This window comes from Gallus gallus, chromosome 1, assembly GCF_016699485.2.
Source record: "Gallus gallus isolate bGalGal1 chromosome 1, bGalGal1.mat.broiler.GRCg7b, whole genome shotgun sequence".
Classification (NCBI taxonomy): Eukaryota; Metazoa; Chordata; class Aves; order Galliformes; family Phasianidae; genus Gallus; species Gallus gallus.
Window position 1 is genome coordinate 48,240,194 of NC_052532.1, and position 17,286 is coordinate 48,257,479.

The following is a 17,286-nucleotide window of genomic DNA, read 5'->3' on the forward strand; positions in this document are numbered from 1 at the left end:
ATTTTGTTACTTATATACATTAACTATTTGATATATTTTATGAGATCTGCTCTGAAAGTAATGCCTCCTATTTTGTTGTATTGGCCCATGATATCACAGACGAATGTTGGTGATACAGCAGTAGAGATTGAACCTTCTCACCGATATCCCATTACATTTTGTTGCTGTGTGGCAGATGGCAGTGGAGGGGCAGTTTGACATGTTGGTGTCTGACATGGAAGTGCATATGAAGAACAGATGTTTCATTGAATTCCTCCACGCAGAAAAAATGGCACTCCAGTGGGTGCCATTAATTGATGTTTGCTGAATGTCTGCAGAGACCAAACAGTGGGTGTGAGCACAGTGAGGTGGTGGGTGCTGCATTTCAGCAGTGGCGACAGTGACAGTGGGTCAACTCCATCAGGGCAGGTTTTAGTGAGTGGCATGCAAGCTCTTGTTCATCACTGGCAAAAATGCATATCTAATAGTAGTGTCTGTGCTGAAAAATAGTGTTTTGCAGTTGATAATATGCTCTATCAAATAGTGTCATTGTGCTCTTTGTATTGGTTGTAAATTCCACGGAAATAAATAGGAGGCATTTCTTTTGGTGTAACCTACATATATGTGGCCCACAAGACAATTCCTCTGCAAAAGATTGGACATCCATGGCATAACTGCACAAATGGACAAGGGAAGAACCACTGATGTAATCTGTCTGGACTTCAGTAAGATCTTTGACATGGTGCCTCACAGCATCCTTCTCTCCAAATTGGAAAGATACGGATTTGACAGGTGGACTGTCTGATGGATGAGGTATTGGACTGGTATATGGACTGGTAACAAGATCATACCCAGAGAGTGGTGATCAACGGCTCAGTGTCTGGATGGAGATCAGTAATGAGTGGTGTCCCTCCGGGGTCAGTGCTGGGATCAATGCTCTTTAATACCTTCATCAGTGATGTCAACGGTGGGATCAAGTGCACCCTTGGCAGGTGGTGGATGACCCCAAGACGTGTGGTGTGGTTGACATGCCTGAGGGACAGGATGCCATCCAGAGAGACCTGGACCAGCTGAGCAGTGGGAACATGTTGACCTCATGAGGTTCAACAAATCCAAGGTCTGCATCTGGGTCGTGGCAACCCCCTCTATCAGTACAAGCTGGGGGTCGTAAGGATGGAGCACAGCCCTGCCTAAAAGGACTTGCAGGTACTGGTGGATGGCAGCTGGACATGAGCCAGCAGTGTGCCCTCACAGCCCGGAAAGCCACCCCGGACCCTGGGCTGCAACCAAAGAAAAAACGTACACAGCTTATTACTTCAGGCACGACCCGCGCTGCCAGAGGTCTGACCGCGAGTACCGCCCCGCCGCGGCAGCGCAGCGCCGTGACGGACCGGCACACGAGGGCCGCCGGCTGAGGCCACGCGCCCGGCCCCGCCCCTCCGCTGCGGCCCCGGGGAGACTACAGCTCCCGGCGTGCCCTGCGCCGTGTCGGAGGGGCGGTCCAACATGGCGGCGGGAGGGGAGCCGGGGAAGGCGGCCGGGCTGGAAGCTGAGGAGGTGCCGGTGGTGGAAGAGGCGCGGAGCTTCAAGGACTTGGTGAGGCGGAGCTGGGGCTCGTTGCGGTCCGCGCCGTTCCCGAGAAGCATCCGTCTGCCTTCACGCCGCAGATGAAGCGTACAGGCGGGGAGAGGGTGGGAGCTGCCCCGTGCTCGGCGGAGCCGCCGGTCATGGGGCGGCCACGTGCGCGGATGTCGCTGTGGTGCTGCGCGGGCCCGGCTTTGGCCGTGGTGGAGACGGGCTGGACTGCGTTGCAGTGCGGATTTGGTTGGTGACTTCGTTTGTTGCTCACTGATGTTTCGTTTCCCGCTCTTTTCGATGATACTCAGGGAGTGACGGATGTCCTGTGTGAAGCCTGTGACCAGCTGGGATGGAAGGTACCAACAAAGATTCAAGTGGAAGCTATTCCTGTGGCTCTTCAGGGTAAGCAGTTTGTTTCCATCCGCAGCGTGGGGATGAGTTCCCCGGGAGCTCTGCGTGAATTAATTTTGCTGATGAAGTGAAAAGGGTCTGGGAGCGTTAGTTGACAGCTGGCTGAATGTCAGCAAGCAGTGTGCTCGCGTGAGCAAGAAGGCCAACGGCATCCTGGCCGGTATCAGCAATGGTGCAGCCAGCAGGAGCAGGGAGGTGACCGTCCCTCTGTACTCAGCTCTGGTGAGCCCACACCTCGAGTGCGGCATTCTGTTTTGGGCCCCTCGCTACAAGAAAGACACAGAGGCCATGGAACGCATCCAGAGAAGGGCAGCAGAGCTATGAAGGGTCTGGAGTGCAAGTCTTGTGGGGATTGGCTGAGGGATTTGGGATTGTCTGTCTGAAGGAGGCTCAGAGAAGACTGAGACCTTACCATTCTCAGCAATAACCTGAAAGGAGGTGGTGATGAGCTGGGAGCTGGCCTCTTCTCCCAGGTAACAGCAATAGGACGACGATTTATGGCCTTATCTCGCACCAGGAGAGGTTCAGGTTGAATATTAGGAAAAATTTCTTCTCAGAGTGGTGAGACATTGGAACAGGCTGCCCAGGGAGGTGGCAGAGTCACTGTCCCGGCAGGTATTCAAGAAATGCATGGATGTGGCTCTGAGGGATGTGGTTAGCGAGCGTGATGGGGATGGGATAACAGCTGGACGAGGTGATCTTAGTGGTCTTTTCAGCCTTAATGATTCTATGAAGTGACAGGTTTGAGAGCATTTTCCCATCTTCCTCATGGAAGTTCTGTACGTAGAAGCAATCCTGGTGTTCATTCTTGTGTCCTTCCCTGATGGAGCTGGAATGTTTATTTCTCCTGGAACATTGCCTGCAGTTTCAAGCTTTCAAGTTAGTGCACAGGTTCTTCTCTGTTCACTACTGTTGGATAGTTTTGGCACTCCATGGTAAGTATAACTGTTCCCAGTCTTTTGAGCTGCTACTCAGCATTGCCCATGGCCTTTCTGAAGTACGCAGGGGTATGCTGGACACTTTGGCACACCTGAGGCTGTGACTCTTCTGGTAGAGATCTACAGTTTGCCTCTGAAATTGGAGATGCCGTTAGTGATTACGTAGCTTGTACAAGCCATTTTGCTGTGAGCAGACAATTCTTTGAAATCAGATTTCTGGAGTGAGAAATAACAAAGCCACGGTGTCTTTCTGTAAACGCCCCGGAAGACTGGGAAATACCTTACTGAATCCAACAAATATTTCTACCTCTAGAATATCTCTTATCCAGAAAGAATCCATCATGAGGTTGGAACAGAAGCACAGTGCAGTGACACTGGTTTTAAAATGGAAATGACTTTTCATTGCCTGCTCTGTCCTGGCACTTGACTGTTGTCAGACTCTTTTAATCCATTTAGAAGATTCTCTTCAAAAGCAAAAGAAAGGTTAAGATAACATTCCTGAGTTTTCTCTGGATTATGGCCTATTGGCAGTGTGTTCTTCTCAGCTGTTGGAATTTAGCAAGTGAGAACGAATCCTACAGATGAATTCTACAGTGTTGCTTTTTGGGGGTAGGGCACTTACCATCCTAATCTTTGCTAACTGCAAGCAGATTGGCTTACTGTTTTAATCTACTGCATAAAGTGTGGCTTTTGAGATGTAAGAACATTGTTATGTTACCCAGAAGCATAATTGAAAGGAATTGTGGCTGTAACTTACAGTGTACAAATGAAGTTACACTTTAGAATTCTCTAGAGATGTTCTGAAATTCGCTGTTACCTCTTTCTGTTCTCCTTTACCTTTTTTGTGTCTTGCCCTTTTTGGGGGAATGAGGGAGGGGATTTATTGACAAGGCTATTCTTTTTATATTTAGTGAAGTCCTATGCTTTATTGCATAATTCTTTGAAATCCACTGTATTTAATACAGATTTGTAACACTTTTTGTTCTCCTTGCTACTCCTTGTAGGCAGAGATATCATTGGACTGGCAGAAACTGGCTCTGGGAAAACAGGAGCGTTTGCTTTGCCAATTCTTCAAGCACTGCTGGATGCACCTCAGCGATTATTTGCTCTTGTCCTTACACCAACGAGAGAGCTGGCCTTCCAAATCTCCGAGCAGTTTGAAGCTCTTGGGTCCTCCATTGGTGTCCACAGTGGTAAGTAGCCTTGTGATACTGGAATGCTTTCATTTGAAGGTTTGAAGACCAGCTCTGAGAATGCAAAGGGAAAAGCAGAGAATGTTTGTATGGAGGGTTGAACACAAGGTGAAAGAATTTTGTGATGCTGATATCAGTTATAGGAGAGAAACTGTGCTTTTGACTGGTATGGTCTTCCCTTATGGAACACTCTGCAGCTCTTCAGTATTTAACGTCCAAACTGCTAAAGATGGAAGTAGTGGAGAATCTCCCCAGCAGTAAGTTTGTACTGGTGTTAAATTGCATAGAGCTCTGCTATACATGATGTAATTTAATCTTCCCCACAAACAGTCTATTTTTTTTTTCTTTTTTTAAGATACTGACATAAAAGCTTTTTAGATATTTCAAGAATTCTCAGATTCTGTAGCTGAGTTAGGCTGAAGAGTAGACTCTGCCTCTACCTCTTCAACTGTGACAAAATAATTGAGGCAGGTAAGGGCTTCAGTGCGTAGCTTAAGAGGCCTGGAAAAGTCAGGCATATACTAAAATAGAGTCAATTTTCATAAAGAAAGCAAGCTTTTCATTTGTTTAGAGTTGTGGGTAGCAGGGAGTAAGAAGAAACACGTTATACTCCAGAGGTTGGCTGGAGATAAACAGAGGTATTCACTGTGTTCTGTTTGTCCTGCAGCGGTTATTGTTGGTGGAATTGACTCAATGTCTCAGTCTCTGGCCTTAGCCAAGAAACCACATATTATAATCGGTAAGTCAACATACCCGAGGTATGGGGTATGAATATAATTAGATTACAGTCATCCAAATTGTGGCAGAAGCTTTTGTGTGTCTTTGAGGAAGCAGGAATACATCCTTCATTTGTTTCATCTTGAGATGTTAATGTTTCTAAAATAGGCACCAGTAGCCTTGCTGCTATGAGCTCATTCCAAAGCATTCCTGCTGGACTGCCTTTAACTCTGCTGAAGTATTCAAAACCCTGGTCTCATTCTTAGTACTTCTCATCTGCTGTCTGTTTGTTTTGCCTTTTTTTGTGAGAGTGGGAAATGTGGGCATTCTTCATGGAGCCTGGTCTTATTTCAAAGCACTTCAAGGATGAAATAGTGCTCACCACAAAGCAACCTACTTATACTCACATTTGGTGAATAATTCCTTTCTGTAACTGACAACTCTTAATTCTTTGGATCTTTGTTTTCATTCTTAACTGGCTCTCTCTGACTCCCTTGTAGCAACTCCTGGCCGTCTGGTGGATCACCTGGAGAACACCAAGGGCTTCAACTTACGAGCTCTGAAGTTCCTAGTGATGGATGAAGCTGACCGGATCCTCAACATGGATTTTGAGACAGAGGTAGGAATGTGCTGAAGGAGCCTTTTGGAACACCATACACGTTCCTTCAAATCATTATATGCAGTCATATAGAAAATGCTGTATTAAACAGTTCTGTAGAAGTTTTTGGCAGTTCATAACTAAGATCTCATAACTGCGTGGAAGCGTGTGGTGGGAGCTAAACCTAGCAGAGTTCTGCAAAGTACCAGCCAGCAAGTAGGAGGCATTTTGTCTGTGAAGTCAGCTGGGTTCTCTGGAATGCCTGATATTGTTTCCTGTGTTAACTGTCAATCATGCATACTCTGCTGCAGGAATATTGCCTGTTCTTTGCACTGCCATTTGACTTCTGGAGTCTGTGCTGCTTAACTATCAACAAAGTATTAGACTAAAACTTCACATGGAAGAGGGGAAATTTGTGCCTTCTATGAGCCGAAGATGCATGCATGCATGCAGCACTCTACTCTTGGATGGCTCTTATTTTTGGAGGGTCTAATCAATGTCTTGACTGCTGTTGTACTCAGCATTTCTCTTTCCGTTTTCTTTCCGCAGGTGGATAAGATACTGAAAGTGATTCCTCGAGACAGGAAGACATTCCTGTTTTCTGCCACCATGACCAAGCAGGTGAGAGGCGAGTACTCTCCTTTAATTCTTCTTTCTTCAGGCTGTACTGTCGACTAGGCTGTCTGATGCAGATACAAGGACAGAGACTTTGTCAGAAGCTTGTAGTGTTGATTTACTTTAATCTTCCTAGGTTCAAAAACTTCAGCGTGCTGCTCTGAAGAATCCTGTTAAATGTGCTGTGTCTTCCAAATATCAGACAGTTGAAAAGCTACAGCAGTATTACATTTTCATCCCATCCAAATTCAAGGTATTACCACTTCTTCTGTTTCTTTCCTATTCTATGGCTAATCTTACTGTTCTCACATCTGCAACGTATCTTCTCTAGCTTCATAGTTTAATTACTCTTTAACGTAGCATATTTGATTATTTTCTTTATTAATTTCTTTTTTTCCCCTCTCTTTACAGGACAGCTACCTGGTTTATATATTGAATGAACTAGCTGGAAATTCTTTCATGATATTCTGCAGTACATGTAACAATACTCAGAGGACTGCTCTACTGCTCCGTAACCTTGGGTTCACTGCTATTCCTCTCCATGGGCAGATGAGTCAGGTATGGGCATATCTCACAGGACGCACTAGGCAGGAGACGTGTCACTTAGGAGATGGACTACACCATACTGAGTCACAGCTACCTTGCAGAAGCGTGTCACAGCTAGTTGACTGGACTGATCTGTAGATGTTAATCTAATGTGGATACTGTTGCAGATTTGTGTAATTAGAAATTAGAGAAGTGAGATCTTATTTTCTTCTTTTTGAGTGGTTTCTACTACAGTTCTTCTCTATCATATTTCAACAAGAGCGTACTAACCGGAGTGAACATTCTCTCATTCCCTTTCTGTCCACCCCTCTTCCAGAACAAACGCTTGGGCTCTTTAAACAAGTTCAAGGCCAAGGCACGGTCTATTCTGCTGGCTACTGATGTTGCAAGCAGAGGTCTGGATATCCCACACGTAGACGTGGTGATAAACTTCGATATTCCTACACACTCTAAGGTAAGTTAGTCTGTGTGCCAGCTGAGGGTCTTCTGTCACCAGGAAGTATAGTGTTGAAGCTAGGCAAAGGAAGAAACAACTTTCCTCTGTTCTGCTGACAAGGCGTGTAGTTCACACTTGTGCAGATGGAAAGAAGTTGTTTAGCCTCAGCGACTGAGCTGATATCTCAGTTTGAGTAGCCTGATCTGGGCTGCAAAACTGAATCCATAAGAGAAGAGGAGAAGTGAGGGGTGTTCTTTGTCTTGGTATTTCTGCTCAAGAGTATTTTTTAATACCATATTGAACAGATTAGAGACTTTTTGGGAACAGTTTTAACATATTACAGGCTTCAAGTAGGCATCTGTGTTCCTGCAATCCAGGCTTAAACTGTGTTTAAAATACAAAATTTTCCCACATGCTCAGTTGATCAAGAATGGTATCTTTGATATGTTCCACTTCCATATCACAGAAGTATAGCAAACTGAAAAATGTGAGTTACTAACTTTCTTCCTTGTAGAAAGCATACCGTTATCTTACAGATGTGGCTTTGTTCATGAGTTTGGTTTCAGAAAGCACACCGTTAACATACAGCTCAAGATTTGCTGTTATTTCTTATAAAGATCAGAGGTACCATGCACTGCCAACAAAAGAAGAGGCGGTTCATCTTTGGAGAAATTGATTTTGTCATTATAGAAGGGCAACAGTTGGGGAGCAGCCACATGAATGACATCATTACAGTTTTTTGCACCTCCCTCTCAGCTCACCATGTCACAGAACATGTCCTGAGTGTTCTCATGCTTTAGTGACGCCCACAGGTACTGCCTGTTGCATGGAGTGTTTTGACTTCCATAATGCAGTATAAAACCTAGAAAACGGCCCAGAACCATATAAACTGAAGGCTCTGAATAGAAGCTTCCAAACTTCTTGTTCATTCTCCCTTTCATTGTGCTTGCCTCTGTCAAAGACAGGCTAGGTAGAACACTGAATCCTGAGAATGAAGGTAGAAGCATTGGCTCACTTTTAAGTATTAGCTTTCTGAGGAAGTGATAGTTTCATTAGCATCCATGTCTCACAGCTTCTGTCCTACAGTCTTGAGTAATGATCTTTTCTTTTAGAAACCAATCAAAGGTTAAAAACAAATATATGCTTCCACAAGCCAGTGTCTTACCAAACTTTAATGCTGCATACAGTCAGCATATCAAATCCTGACTCTTTTGTCCCCATAAAGAAAGAAACAATCATAAGGATGGATCTTCCCCAACTCTTTTTGTGCGTGTTGTGTATATCCTATTGCTTATGAAGAAAATTGCTTTCAGGATTACATTCATCGTGTTGGAAGAACAGCTCGAGCTGGAAGGTCTGGCAAATCGATCACCTTTGTCACACAGTAAGTGTTAAAATGTCGCAGACTTATTCTTCCCAGTTGTCTTTCAAAGCAGAGTGTGTTGGCCTCATCCTCGATGAGAGGAAAATACTATATTTCCTTTTGAGGGACCAGTTGGATTTCTTCACTGAAAGGGGAGAGCATTCAAAGTCCAGGGTGGGGAGAAAGATCTGAGATCGATTCTAGAAGCAGCTATGTAATTATTGGAGCTAGTTGTTTATAACTTCACTGCATAATATATGTACACTTGTTATAATAAATGATACAGATTAAATAGGTTTTCGTGTTTTGATAACTGCTGAATGAAGTCTTTGCTGAGACACTTCTGAGGTAAATCAGCAAAGCCACCCTGAAGGATGACATTATTGGGATGTATTTAAGAGTTGCTCTGCATTAGCACAAGCCAACAATGTCTATTGGGTGCAATTAGGGGCAGTGCCTGTGGACAGAGGTAACTGAAGGAGTCCCAGTTGGGCTGATTCAGGCTAGCATCTTTTCTCAGGTATGACGTAGAGCTGTTTCAGCGCATTGAACACCTGATAGGCAAGAAGCTGCCAGCATTCCCCATGCAAGAGGAGGAAGTTATGATGCTAACAGAGCGTGTGGCTGAGGCCCAGAGGTTTGCCCGAATGGTGAGTGGTGACATTTCATCCTTGTGTACTCACAGTGGTGGTCTGAATTTCCTTGTCTGCCCCAACTCTTTGTCAATCTCTTGATTGTGTTGCAGGAGCTGCGGGAACAGGGAGAGAAGAAGCGATCTCGGAACGCTGATGATGATGATACAGAAGAAGCTCTTGGTGTCAGGAAAAAGGTGGCAGGTGGGAAGAAGAAGAAGCGGAAAGCCTTCTAGCTCAGTGTTTGGACAGACTTTTACTTTCCTGTTTATGGCTACATGAGCTTGGCAAAAATAGTCTTCGCCGCCATCTCCGGTGGATTTTTTTCAGAACTGCTTAATGTTGCATTGGGCAGTTGTCTGGAAAAGGCATAAAAGGTCTTCCTCTCTTCTGCTTCACCATTTACAGACTGAGCTTGGTCATTGTGGTATAATGGTGTCAGTCTATCTTTCAGTGAAGCTAAATCGTCCCATTAGGGATTGAAAGCCTGTATGGTCTGGCCCAGCTCATCCCCAAAGAGATGGGTGCAACTTGCCCATTGCTGCAGCCTCTGTCTCACTATCCAAACTGAGTACCTCTGGGGTGAAACCAGTCTGCCAGAAAGAAGAAGGAAGAGATGAAAAAGTTAAAAGAAGTAACCAAGTTTCCACTGCACATTCATGATGATTTTGCCTTACTGAAAGGACATGTGACTCGTAGAACTCCAAATATAGCTTAATTTTAAAGCAAATTGGTTTTCTTTGTATTGTCACTGACCTGTTTTGCTTATTTTGAATATCAGCTCTACCAGAAGGTTTTGCTCTTACATCATTCTTACTGGCAATTCAGATGTGACATAAATACCTTAAGTGAGTCAGGTGAAGAGTGGTCCAACAGAGAGAGCCTGTTCTGGCTGGTTGGACTGTTCACTGCCTGGAATTCAGCTGAGAGTATGTAATGATTAGTAAGATCAAGGGGAGCTCTGCATTTGCTGGTTGTTTTTTGGTTGTGGTTTTTTTTGTTTTGTTTTGTGATCAATTCTTGTAGTACTTACAAACTAACACGAGAGGGTGGTATTTACATAGAAAAGCAGCCCATGAGCTGAGTGACAGAGAAAGGGGTTTTGAAGAGGTTCTTTTGCATTGCCCTGTTGATTCCTCTGGCAGTTTTTTGTCTTGTATCGAGTTCAGAGTCTTACAGACTTGCAAAAGTGGAAGAAGTGTACTTTTCTTCACTACAAACTGGAAGGTTAATGTTATTGCCAATGGGAAGTAGCACTTTTTGTACTGACCATTGCTCTTTGGCCAGATAGGTGAGAAACTGCTTCATGATCATCCAACGCAGAAGTTTAGTGTCCATTAGAATAATAATGAAAAAAAAAAAAAAAAAAACTTAAATTTCTGCTCCATTAAAGACTATGTTCACAAGTTTATTGTCTGAGGTGTGAATGGAAATCGGAAACTATTGTAATAATAAAAAATGGCAAATTTGGTATTTCATAGTATCAGCATGTATCTTACAAATACATTTGTGCTGGTCAGAATGTTCTTATATTTTTAAGGCGAGACATTCCAGAAAAGGTGGATTTTGACTAAGCTATTTTGAAATAGAGGCAACGTGTTTTAAATCGTCTTTTCTCTTCGTGAGGAAGAGAGGTGCTCACTGTTGTGAGAAGTGTCTGTGTCCTTTGTCCTTTTTTTCTAATAGTTTACTCAAATTTTCCAAATATTCACCTTCAAGTATGATAATTCTAAAGCAGTGTAGGCTCAATGGCAGATACATAACTCTGCAGAACTCGGGTCTGTTGACAGCTGAAAATATTCTTACAATGGAGGAAGAGTGTGCAGATCTTCTGTAGATCTTGGTACAGAGAAGCCAAATGACAAAGTATATTAATTCTGCATGTCCATTTAGTAGTCATGCCCTTGGAGAAGAGGAAATAGCCATAGGATGTACCAGAAATGAGAAAACAGAGGAATTTGAGTGAGCATAGGAAATGAGATGCAAATGCTGTGGAGCAAGGGAGCTCTCCCAACTGCTCTTCTGGTGTGTGGATAGTTGAATGTAGTGATTCACAAACTGGACAGGATTGGAGCTGCTATCAACAAATGAAGATTATACCTCTCTAAGTCTCTGGGTCTCTTGATTATAAGCCTGTCAATGCTATCCTAGCAATGTAACTTAGGTGGCATACAGAGCCAGTCCTGAGTCAATCTTGTAAAGTGATGTGAAAGGCAATTTTACTGTTTGAGGAGGTGGGACAGGGTCATTACTTCTGGAGATTGCTGATACTTAATTGACTGGTGGAGCCTTTAGCCTCTGCTCATTTCTTGTGTGGAAGGCTGCATCAGCAGGGAGGATCTGTCGTGCTCCTTCTTGGGATCAAAGGTCCTCTACTAGCAAGAGTAGTGCAGGAGAGTAGTAGTTTACTCCTTATAAAAAGGATGTAGAGTCACTCCTTGAGTCACTCCTAGACGGTTGGCCACCTCCCTTTGGGTGGCATGACAAACTGTAGAAGTCCTTGTCACAAGAAAAGCAAAGGTCTGCCCCCACCCGCATTTTCACTGGTGCCTCACCTGCTACAGGTATGCACATTCAATTTCAACCAAAAATATCTCAACAGGTTGAAGTGACAGGAAATAGTTTCATACCGTGACGATGTTATGAGGGTTGGGCTGGAGGGTGTTTATATAACTGAAATAGGATAGGGAGTGTCTAAAGATTAAATTTAGTCAAAATATCTTGCATCCAGACTAAAGGAAAATCTGTAGATAGTTTAATGAAACTTGGGGGGGGGGGGAACGGATGGGAAGGATCAAGACCTGTCCCTCTGGATAAAAGAAAACACCAGTACTGATAAGTGTTTGTCTTCATGCTTCTGTATAACAACCAGTGCCCGTATGTTTGTTCAGTCAGGTGGACACTTAGGGAATAATTCTTAAGCACACTTCTGTGAGAGCCTCTCAAGCCTCTGCACATCAGAGAGCTGAGGTGAAGGATTAATCTTGGTGCCATAGAGCAGGATCAGGCTAGAACAACCTGCCAGTTTTTACGGTTGAAACTCAAACAGTTCAATAAAAACCAAGCCGTATTCTCAAGATACCTTCAGCAGAGATGTTTGCAGTTTGAAACAGTTCTATACTTCCCAAAGTCAATGACGTGATTGTTCATGTGCTTGTAATGATATTATAAACAATGCTTTATAGTTTTGATTTCTAATGCTGCACAGATGTCTACATCAGGCAGTAAAGAACAGGAATATTGTGTCCCTCAATTTAATGTTACAGAGACAGCAGACGTGGGACAAGACTTTGGGGTGGAAGAGTGAAATTAAACGCTGATATCAGGGATGAAAGTGGTGTTGTGTGCAGACCAAAACTAGAGCTTCCATTTTTTAGTTATTCTGCATAAATATTGAGAGGATAGCTGCCAGAAGATAGCATTCTTTGCAGTCCCACCATGGTCCAGAACATGAGGTGCATTCAACTGACCTGCCATTTGGCCATCTCAGTTCTCCCATGGAGTGCCTGCTCTGTCTAGGGGCTGCAAGGCAGGGAAGCACAGCTGGGGATCAGAGTGAGGAATCACAGGGATTTTCTTCTACGGTGGTGACTGGAGCTGGTGTCTGCTCAACGTAACCATAGGACTGAAACTGTGTGTGTCAGCTCGATTTCAGGGGTCAGACTGGAGGGGTTCTGAGCAACCCAGTGTAGCCGTAGGTGTTCCCTGTTCATTGCAGGGGAGTTGGACTAGGTGGCCTTTAGAGGTCCCTTCCAACTCAAATCATTCTATGATTCCAACCCCCCAAAAACAGAGATGACAAGGAGAGTGAGCTGCATGTGATGACATTCTAGCATCACATTTATCTGTGTTGTGAAGAGGCTCCGTTTAGATAGGAACTCTGAGCAAGAAGCTATGGGGAATCTGGGGGGACTGTTTATGAAGTGAGGCTGAAATTAGTGAACATTCACAGTTGCTCCAAGCATGGGAGAAGGAAAATATCCAACATACTTAAAAGCCATTAGAAGTACTTGAGGAGGAACAGAATTGATTGCATGACCTGTGGAAGACAGAGGCACGTACCAAGCATTTTGATCTTATATAAATATGAACTCTTGTATAAATATGAAGTTGTGGTTTGCCTGCGATAGCATGTGAGGAGCTTCTGTGAACATCTGAGTGAGCAATTAATTCTTGTAAATGTTGCAGAGCAAACAACTGCTGTAAAAATCCAGTTTAGGTGCCAGAAGCAGTCATTTTGGATTCTTACTGACTTGTCTAAATACTTAGCAATTCATTTTGTGGAAAAACTCGCACTGTGTAAACCCAGAGAATCAGAATATGAGTTTCTGACATAGAAGCACAAGCTTTGGGTTAACCCCTGAACTTGAGGAGAGAGAAAAAAAAACAAAGTTGAAAGATTTCTTAGTCTATAGATGATTTTTTTCCTAGTCAAACTATGAAAGCTCCCAAATAACTATTTAAAAGGAAAAACTGAGGATGTTTTTGGTTTGGTACCTGGAAAGAATGGTCCTCTCTGGCCCGGGGCAGATACAGCTATGCCAACTGTGCTGTATCTCCTCCTGAGGACCCTCCTGTTGTGCCCCTGGAATTTGTTCAGTGCTTCTCAGGGATGTATCTGGAAGCCTGAAGCTGGGCTAACTAGAGGCTGACACAGAGTAATTCAGCATGCCTACAAGGAAGAAAGCATACAGCAAGATTTTCTTTGCCTTCTGTGCTGGAGGATCATCATAATCACAGAGATCTATGTGCTGCTTCTCTGCCTTTCTGAAATAAACTCTAGAGATAAGGCTGTCAGAAGTTTCTGCCTTCCATTATGCACTGAGCTTGGTATTTCCAAGTGTTCCTGAGGAATGGGAGGCACATTGTGGGCTTTCTTTGCCAAAAAGGGTAAATGCTTTCTCTTCCATTCAAATCCTTGTAAAGGCAGAGATAGAACCCTGTTGACAGGCCTCTAGTTGGTACGTTTCCCATATGGACTGATTTAAATTCTCTTTATCCTCGTTAAGATTTTTCACACACAAATATATCTGTGTGTAAAGAAAGGCAAAGGGCAAATCCTGCTCTGCAAGTCATTCGTGTGAGGTAGAGGGGAGGATTTCATGATAAGATTGAATGGATTTTGTTATGCTGGCTTTCCAGAAGGAAATGATTCCTTTGTGTGTTTTTCTTGTCCTACTGCTTCATCCTGTTAACAGAGTTAAAAATTAAATCACTTGGCTTTGACCTAGGAAAAGGTCTATGCACAACGAAGTTGGAGGCTTGTTTAGTTTAATTTAAAGCAACAAAAAATAAAGAATGATAAATTTGCCACTGGTGGCTGGTTTCTTATTGCTGCTGTTCATGTGAATGCATACAGCTGCATTAAACCTTTATCTTCCTGTATTCCAGAGGCTCAATATGGTTGTTAATGACATGTCATTCCCAAATACAATCAACAGTGTGAAGCAGATGCCCTAATAGATTCCACTGACAGAAGCTAAACAGAGTCAGTTTTCCTTCCCTCCAATTGCAGATTTCAAATACCTCTTAAAGATTCTGCAGATCTATGGGCAATTTTCCACTAGATATGCTTGAGTCACGTAGATGTTTCTCTTTTTAAGGCTCTCTGCACCCTTTGGTGAGGATTGCATTAGTGTTAACAAGGAATCTTGGAGTCACTCTTCCAGTCAATAAAAGTTTAGGTGAAAATGCAAACAGAGTATTAGCTCTACTGTCCAGAATAGATCATCTATAATCATATGTTACTTTGTTATCTATGTAATGAATGTCAGAAATAACTTGCTGGTCAACTCATAGTAAGATCAAATTTAGAGAGAGCCTTCCTTCTGCCTCTTTGGTGGTCTGGCTGCAGCCAGGCTTGCTCTTCTCAGTCAGGTTTGTAGTGGGCCCCTGTGAAGCGTTGTTAGCATGTTGACCCTTCGGCTCTTCCAAGACTCCCAGTCAAATATGACTCCTTTTACTCTGGTTAAATTGCTTTTATGTAGTTCAAAAGATGATTTTTTGAAGACCCACTCTGATTTCCAGGCTACCTCACTTTGAAAATGCCAGCGCTGCTTTTGCAGGTCAGACGCTACCATCTGGTCTGCCCTATGAATGGCCCTTTGTGATTAATGAGGGCTCTCCCTTCCCATCACCGCTTGGTTAATCTGATGCAAGAACAATTGCTGTAATTGCGATCTCTATTCTTTTTTTGTGGACTATTTGTGAGTATGTGACTGCCATGTTCCTTTGAAAATCCAACTGCAGGCAGTTGTGGCTCTTTTGAATTCAACAGAAGCTGCTTACTTCCAGGAAGATGTGGTTGGTGCAGGGCTCTGTAGCCTCCAGCTGTTGATAAATCTGTTGTACAAAGGAAGGGCACCTTGCTGGCAGGCATAGTCTCAGTGAAATCCTCTTTATCTCATACACACAGCAAGGTTCTGAGGGTTTTTGTTTGTTTTGATGCTTTGTGTGTGTGTTTTCTTTTCTTTCTTTTTTTTAACAAACCCTTTGGGAAGCTACTTGCTTGTTCTTTCTTGGCAAGGAAGACAGAAACCCTGAAGCAGCAGTATTTGTCCTGTGCCAAGCAGGACACAGATTAGGTCCTTAAACAGGACCCTCCCTTGTGCCATGTTCTTTAGCCTCACATGCCTGGGCCAGGGAAGCCTCCTGGTGGAAGGATTTAGCTGTGTTGGCCATGTCAACCCTGCGCTTCTCTGATGAACTCCACAGAACTGTGTACTACCAGTGCAGGTGGTGCTGAGGGAGATGCTTTTCCTCTTTCTTCTGGGCTTAACATCCCAAAATACGCTGAAGTCTGCAGAAAGGATTGTGCAGTGGTTATTGACATGTGAAAACAGAGGAATAAAGGTGACTGATGAGAGAGAAGTTCTTCACAAGCTGGATGCTAAATTGCATAGAGCTGTTACCTCTAAATGGGGAAAGACCTTTGAGAAGCAGAAATGTGAAGCCAACCATGGTGAGGTGACTTTGTCTTGCTTGAAGCTGTCTGACTTTCAGGATCTGGACATTCATCTAATTGGTCTTTACAATGACTGGACGAATGTGTAATTTTCTGCCTGCTTTGCTGAAGTAAGATAAGTACACTAGAAGCCACGCTGAGCCTTAAAATGAATCTTGCATTGAAGGAAATTGCTGGTGAATGTGTGCACTGCCCCAGATCCAGCTTCAGCTGGAAGCGCTCGAGGTAGAAGCCAGGGCAGCCTGACGTAGGAGGCTGTCCTGGAACCTCCAAGCAGGTTAACCTGCCTGCTTAGCACCTCAGTGAAAACTTATTGCCCAGGTGAGCAGAAAGGTGCAAGCTCTGCCTTTCTCCACTGTCTGCAGGATTTCATCACCACCCAGTCCTCTCCCGATCAGATAAAGCTGACCAAGGGACTCCACTAACCTTTGAAGCATTCAGTGACAGAGATCCTGGGTGGTGCTGCCACTTAGGAACAGCCTGGAGCCGCCTCTGCCATAATGTAAGGAAGGGAATTTCCTTGCATGGCCCGGGGCAGGGCGCCCCTTCGCCCACAGCTCCCAGGGTGCAGCTCCTTCCCTGCCTTCCAGCTTCTGTGCACACTGGCCTATTTGTTCTAAGGCCTTCATGTAATTAACTGGCACCCAAGTGCTTTGCTCCTAGATCTGGCACAGGCCTGCTGAACTCTGCTGAGATCTTCTCTGAGCAGGATTTCATCATGCTTGGTGTGCCCCAGAACGTAATGCTTTTTTGAGCTTCCAATAGTTTGTGCTTTGTTTGCCATCTCCTTGCCCTCTTCAGCTATCCCCCTATGTGTCTGGCTCCCTTCCTTCACCATGATAGCTTCATGCATTCATTATTTGTTTGTGCCCTTTTCTAGGCACCTGCTGCACCCTCCCCTGCTTGCCCTGCCCCTCTAAGCAGCTTGTAGGTAGATCCCTAAGATACTCCAAAGCCAATTCTTTGTTTTGCTGCTCACATCACACCGTGGTGAGGTCCTGCAGACACTTCTCCCTGCTAATAGGCGTAATAGGCAGATACCTCCTGGGTCATTTTCCTCCAGCACTGCCTGCCTTGCGTTTTCCAGGGTGTGGGGAGATGTGAACTGTCAGCAATTCCTGCATTGTTCTCCCTCTCTTGATGGCAACCTAGGAGACGCCTCTGTGCTTTGAAGCCTCTTGCCAGAGGAACCTACTTACAGCCCCATGCAGGTGGAGGTCCCCTCATTGCACAACTGCAAGCATATCTCATCTAGTCATGATGGACCGGGATCTGTGTTCATAGCTGCTCTAGAGTCTAGAAGATACAAAACAATA

At 44.2% G+C, this 17,286-nt stretch overlaps 1 protein-coding gene across 1 annotated transcript; it reads left to right on the forward strand.

Annotated features, from left to right (window-relative positions):
- The first annotated feature begins 1,466 nt into the window (after positions 1 to 1,466).
- On the forward strand, positions 1,467 to 10,479 carry DDX47 (DEAD-box helicase 47). The gene is made up of 12 exons (NM_001007853.2): positions 1,467 to 1,575; positions 1,866 to 1,959; positions 3,911 to 4,099; positions 4,767 to 4,838; positions 5,317 to 5,435; positions 5,964 to 6,035; positions 6,166 to 6,282; positions 6,441 to 6,587; positions 6,892 to 7,029; positions 8,325 to 8,395; positions 8,895 to 9,024; positions 9,120 to 10,479. Exons 1-12 carry the CDS (start codon positions 1,486 to 1,488, stop codon positions 9,240 to 9,242), a joined length of 1,362 nt encoding a protein of 453 aa, NP_001007854.1. The 5' UTR covers positions 1,467 to 1,485; the 3' UTR covers positions 9,243 to 10,479.
- Positions 10,480 to 17,286: the final 6,807 nt, after the last annotated feature.